We start from the raw sequence: 5,980 nt of genomic DNA on the forward strand, positions 1-5,980 counted from the left end.
CACGAAAAAGATCCTTCCCTGCTCAGTAGTCCTGAGTGTCGAGTATAGTACAGAATACACTGCTCTCTACCAGTAAATGGTGACATCTCCATATGAGTGGAAAATTTTCGAAAAATTCAATCAATCACTCACATATTTTACATTGTTCAGGAAGTTTTTGATTAAGTTTCTTTGAGGAAGAAAATCAACCCTATTCTGATAACTAGACCATCAGCTTTCATAGTATTTACCTAGAAACATCTTGCTAGATTTCAACATAATTTTTCCTCATTAAGGTTTTGAAAAACTGATCAAGTTCAATAATAAATCATTCCTTAACTAAATACACTGATTGCTCAAATTTATTTATTCAAAGTATGGAACTTTTGTCTTTACAAACAAACATCAACCTCCAGGTTTTTTTTTCTATATTCCAAATGAAATTTCTAACAAAATTAATAAAACAGTTTCTTTAATTTTCAATCAAAGCATCATGTTTAAGTCAAGATTTAACTTTATTTACAAAAAATGTCCAAAAACCGTCATGTTAAAACAAGCAATCAACCTCATTTTAATTGAAACCCATTTTTCCTGACGAAGCTATGTTTTCGTTTTCTTAACTTCTTCGCTTCGTTAAACAAACGATATCGGTGTTTTCATCGTTGACTTGAAGGGATTTCATCATCCTCCATACATATATTCTGTCTCACTGGGGTATCTGTAAAACATTTTAAATATTTTACCTAAGAGTTCTTATTCTCTTTTTATCTTTTCAGTTTAAAGGAGATATTAAGATAAATAAAAGTAGCTTAAAAACGTTTTTACATTCCACTTAGAAACCATTCATCAAGCATGGAAAACAGTCAATAACATTTTCGCTATGAATTTCAATTTAGTTCAATTTTTTTCTAAATCAATATCATTGCATCTAATACAAGAGGTTCGTGGGCCACATTGCTCACATTCGCACTGTGGCTAGCATGAAAGAAAATATTAGTTATTATTGAAAAGTCTAAACCATTATTTAAATGGGAGAAGGAATGATTTGCACAAACCTTGTTAAATTGTCTAAACTTCTTCCATATCAATATATGAAAGACCAATTACATCTTTGCTATTCTAGACAAAATATTTAAAGAATTTTATCATATATTTCTATGTTTAACTTTGGTCAGCTAGTGTGACCCTGCCCAACCACCGGTGGTTGAAACGAATTTGAATCTACACTTACTGAGAATGCTTCCCTAAAAATATGATCAATCGTGCCATTGCTAGTCTTTAGTTTTTAATACATTTTTCATACATATTTCAATGTGAAACTGCTCGGTCTTTGTGGACGCTGCCAAGCCCCGGGTGTCGTGTAATGATTTGAACTTGAATCTATACTAACTGAGGATGCTTCCAAAAAATAAGACCAATCATGGATTTTTTAATTTAGGGAAGTTAATTATAGAATTGTCCTATATATTTCTTTTTAAAACAATGGTCAGTCATTGTGGCCCCGCCCTACCCTTGTGGGTAATAATTTCTATATACTTCAAGATACACTACCTGATGATGATTCCATAAAAATATGAACAAACATGGCTTTTGAGTTTTACTTATTCATAATTATGTCCCTTTTGAAGGGGGCCTAGCTCTTCATTTGAACAAATTTGAACCCCCTTAACTAAAACAGTTTTTGTGGCAAGTTTTAATGAAGTTGGCCCAAAAGTTCTTGAGAAGACGATGAAAATGTGAAAAAGTTTACAGACTAACGGACAGACAGAGGGACATACAGACTGACAGATGGACAGACGGATGTCGGACAAGATGTGATCAGAAAAGCTCACTAAAGATTTCAGTTCAGGTGAGCTCATAAACTGCTTCCAAAACCAAACCTAATTCTCTTATTTGAAGATTTTTTATCCTACCAACTACAACACTGCTTGTTGAAATTAAATTTATATTTTTGGTCTACCTTCATTCTTTCTGTCTTGCTTTAATTCCAATTTCTCTTCTTTCCCTTGTTCCATTTCACTTGTGCTCGAGACAGGATCTAAAAATTTTAATTGTTCTTTAGAAGAATCCATTCATCAAGCATTGGAAACAGTCAGTTATATTTTCACCATGAATAAAGTTCAATAATTTTAATTTATATCAGTTTCATCGCATCCAGTTTTAACTGAACCCAAAACTTAACCTTTAATTTGGAGTTTTATCATCCAACCACCTACAACATTGGTTGTTGTCTTTTGAATGAAATTATAAGAATTCATATAGTTTGATAACTTATTGTTGATAAGCTTTGGTCTACCTTCAATCTTTCTTTCTTGCTTTCCTTTAAAGTCCTCTCCTTTTTCTTGCTCCATTCCACTTGTGGATGAGACAGGATCTGTAAATTTCATTTGTTCTTTTGAAGAAATCATTTATCAAGCATGAGAATCAGTAAATTATATTTACGCCATGAATATAGTACAAACGATATTCTTTACATTAATTTCCTTGAATAAATTTTAAACCGAAACCAAATCGAAAACTCTAATTGGAGTTTTATCATCCTACCAACTTCCTCATTGCTTCTTGTTTTTTGAATGAAATTAAACAGAATTCATAAAGTATGATAACTTATTGTTGATAACTTTGGATATACCTTCTATCTTCTTTACTTGCTTTCCTTTCATCTCCTCTTTTCCAGGTTTAGAGAGTCGAGATTCATCTATTAATTAAATATAGTTATATAGTTTAACTTGAAATCTTCCTCATTCTTATTACTTACTTATTTTTCTAAGTGAAGATATTATTTGTTTTGGATCTTCATTGTATTAAAATCTCATGAAGTAATCTGTGTGTGCTTACATTATTCTGTTCTTTCAGTGAGATTTAATGGGTAAATAGATTGAGGTTAGGATTGAGGTTAAGATTAAGGTTAAGGTTAGAGTTAGGGATCATTTGATATAATGGTTTATGTAAAGATTTCAGTTTGGTACTAAGATCACATACAAAGTATGACTTGAGATTTAAAAGAAATCAAAGAGTTTTTACCACAAATATATATATATATTGTGAATTAATTTTCAGTTAAATACAGTTGACGTACAGACGTTTTCAAAAGAATTGTTTATTCCAATAAATTCCCTTCATGGACAAAGTCAATATTTCATGATTCATATTATCGGGTCAAGAGAAGATATTTATCTATTTGCTTGTTTCATAACGCAATTTTTACACTTCAGATCAGGGTATTCACTGTGGTATTCAATACGGTATTACTTATATCTTCAACTAAAGTCATTTTCTCTTATCTATATCTCAAATTTTGATAATCGTAAAAAATACTTTATTTCTTATTAACTCGGTCATTTTTCATCCACATATTGAAGTTTGTTTTATTCTCAGAAAATATTTAAATCTCAAGCATTAAGAAAAGATTCCTTTTCCTCTATTCCACTTACCGGATTCTTTGATTTTCTTTGACATCTTCCTATTGTCTTGAGTAGTAAAATGGCGGTTTAAACGTACAAGTATGCACGTGATAATAAAAATAGAACTGACGTAAAGGTTTTAAAACTCTCTATGAAAAAAAATATATCAGTAAAACTGTACCTACAATTATCACGTGATTTTTGGGGGCATTGGCAAGATGCAACTTACCAGGAGTTACAATAAAAGCCCCATTACCCTACCCGTAACAAAGAGTCAAAGCTGAATCAATAAGCTAATAAACATTCTTTAGAGTAAGAGTTGTACCAAAATGTATGATAAAAAAGAGGGGTTAGGGAGCGGAAGGGAATTATTCTTGTTATACGAAATTAAATTATTATTTTTTTACTGTAACATTTCCTTCCTTGTGAATTCAATGATTTCTCTATATATCCAAACAAATGATTTCCAAGCAAGATTTGGACAAAAAGGTATAAAACCTAAATATGTAATAATACTTTACTCAAATTGATCAGTAATTAATCATCGATTTTCAACTTTAGAAAAAATAAATTGAGCTATAAAATGAACGATTCCATCGGGAATCGAACTCGGCACCCCTTAATCTGAAGTCCGCTGCTCTACCTACTGAGCCAAAGTGTATGATGGAAATAACAAAATAAACTTTGATACTTTGCTACACAAAGTATTAAGATAAAAAAAACAATAACCACGCCTACTGAAATCACGTGACAAAATTTGACATTGACGAGATGACTCCGGAGCGATCTTCGTAAAACCCCCTATACCCTAACCCTAACCCCTAAACCTACCCCTAACCCTAACCCTAACCCTAACCCTAACCCCTAACCCTAACCCCTAACCCTAACCCCTAACCCTAACCCCTAACCCTAACCCTAACCCTAACCCCTAACCCTAACCCTAACCCTAACCCCTAACCCTAACCCTAACCCTAACCCTAACCCTATAAAATGAACGATTCCATCGGGAATCCCTCGGCACCCTGGCACCCCTTAATCTGAAGTCCGCTGCTCTACCTACTGAGCCAAAGTGTATGATGGAAATAACAAAATAAACTTTGATACTTTGCTACACAAAGTATTAAGATAAAAAAAACAATAACCACGCCTACTGAAATCACGTGACAAAATTTGACATTGACGAGATGACTCCGGAGCGATCTTCGTAAAACCCCCTATACCCTAACCCCTAACCCTAACCCTAACCCTAACCCTAACCCCTAACCCTAACACATTGTGTCTTAACCCTAAGCTTGTATATTAAACATTACCATAATCTTAAACTAGTTTCTTAAACCTAACCTGGTATCTTAAACTTAACCTGGTATCTTAAACCTAACCTAATATCTTAAACCTAACCTGTTATTTTAAACCTAACCTGGTATCTAAAACCTTACCTGGTATCTTAAACCTAACCTGGTAAATTTAAGCATAACCGGGGATCTGAAACCTAACCGGTATCTTAAACTTTACGTGGTATATCAAACCTAACCTGGGATCTTAAACTTAAATTGGTATCTTAAACTAAACTTGGTATCTTAATCCTTACCTGGTATCTTAAACCTAGCCTTGTATCTTAAACATTACCTTAATCTTAAACAAGTTTTCTAAATCTAACCTGGTATCTTAAACCTAACCTGGTATCGAAAACTTAACCTGATTTATTAAACCTAATCTGGTAACTTAAACCTAACCTGGTATCTTAAACTTTACCTGGTATCTTAAACCTTACCTGGTATCTTAAACCTTACCTGGTATCTTAAACTATACCTTTATCTTAAACGGGTTTCTAAAACTTAACCCGGTATCTTAAACCTAACCTGGTATCAAAAACTTAACCTGGTATCTGAAACCTAACCTGGTAACTTAAACCTAACCTGGTATCTTAAACCTAACCTGGTATCTAAAACTTTACCTGGTCTTAAACTAATCTGGTATCTTTAAGTAAGATATAAAATATTGTTTTCTGGTTTTTGTTAACAAGAAAAGTTAATACTTTGGATATTGATCATTTTACAAGATGTTATTTTTCTTAAACTTGTTGAAAACATTAGGTCTAGAAATATCAAATTATTGAAACGTACTTTGTTTATTGGGATCATAATTCTTCGAAATGTCTAATATTTAATTATGTTCCATGCGCAGATCTCGAGGGGGTGCGGTGGTCGGTCGACCCCCCCCCCGCCCCATCCCTTGAATTTTTAAAGATATTTTATTGATAAAAAAGCCAGTAAAAAGTGATCTTTTGACCGCCCCGACTAAAAACGGAGACTGTTTTTGTGACGCACACCCAGTTTAATTTTGTACAAGAAGTAATAGATATTAAAGCATTAGAATTCATTACTTGTCAGCAAATATCTGTCCCCCCCCCCCCCCGTCTACCTATGTTTTTTACCTTTGTGCGTGTGTGTGTGTGTGTGTGTGTGTGTGTGTGTGTGTGTTTTCGCTTATCATCAAATTTCTCCCAATTACTCCATCTCCCTCCAGCTTTGAAATAGAAATTTCACGTTTTGCAACTTTTATTTTGCTTGCCAGGAAATTGTCTTTGTAAAAGAGAA

The 5,980-nt window shown here is 33.2% G+C and overlaps 1 protein-coding gene across 1 annotated transcript; it reads right to left on the reverse strand.

Moving 5' to 3' along the window:
- Positions 1-613: 613 nt before the first annotated feature.
- Positions 614-3,582, reverse strand: LOC134248807 (uncharacterized). Its single transcript, XM_062731214.1, has 5 exons — positions 3,414-3,582; positions 2,612-2,677; positions 2,276-2,353; positions 1,940-2,017; positions 614-697 (listed from the first exon to the last, which is right to left on the reverse strand). Exons 1-5 carry the CDS (start codon positions 3,436-3,438, stop codon positions 636-638), a joined length of 309 nt encoding a protein of 102 aa, XP_062587198.1. The 5' UTR covers positions 3,439-3,582; the 3' UTR covers positions 614-635.
- Between the last annotated feature and the right edge of the window lie 2,398 nt (positions 3,583-5,980).

Source organism: Saccostrea cucullata, unplaced genomic scaffold, assembly GCF_032062105.1.
Source record: "Saccostrea cucullata isolate Sc308-1 unplaced genomic scaffold, CSIRO_AGI_Scuc_v1 ctg15570, whole genome shotgun sequence".
NCBI classification, from domain to species: domain Eukaryota; kingdom Metazoa; phylum Mollusca; class Bivalvia; order Ostreida; family Ostreidae; genus Saccostrea; species Saccostrea cuccullata.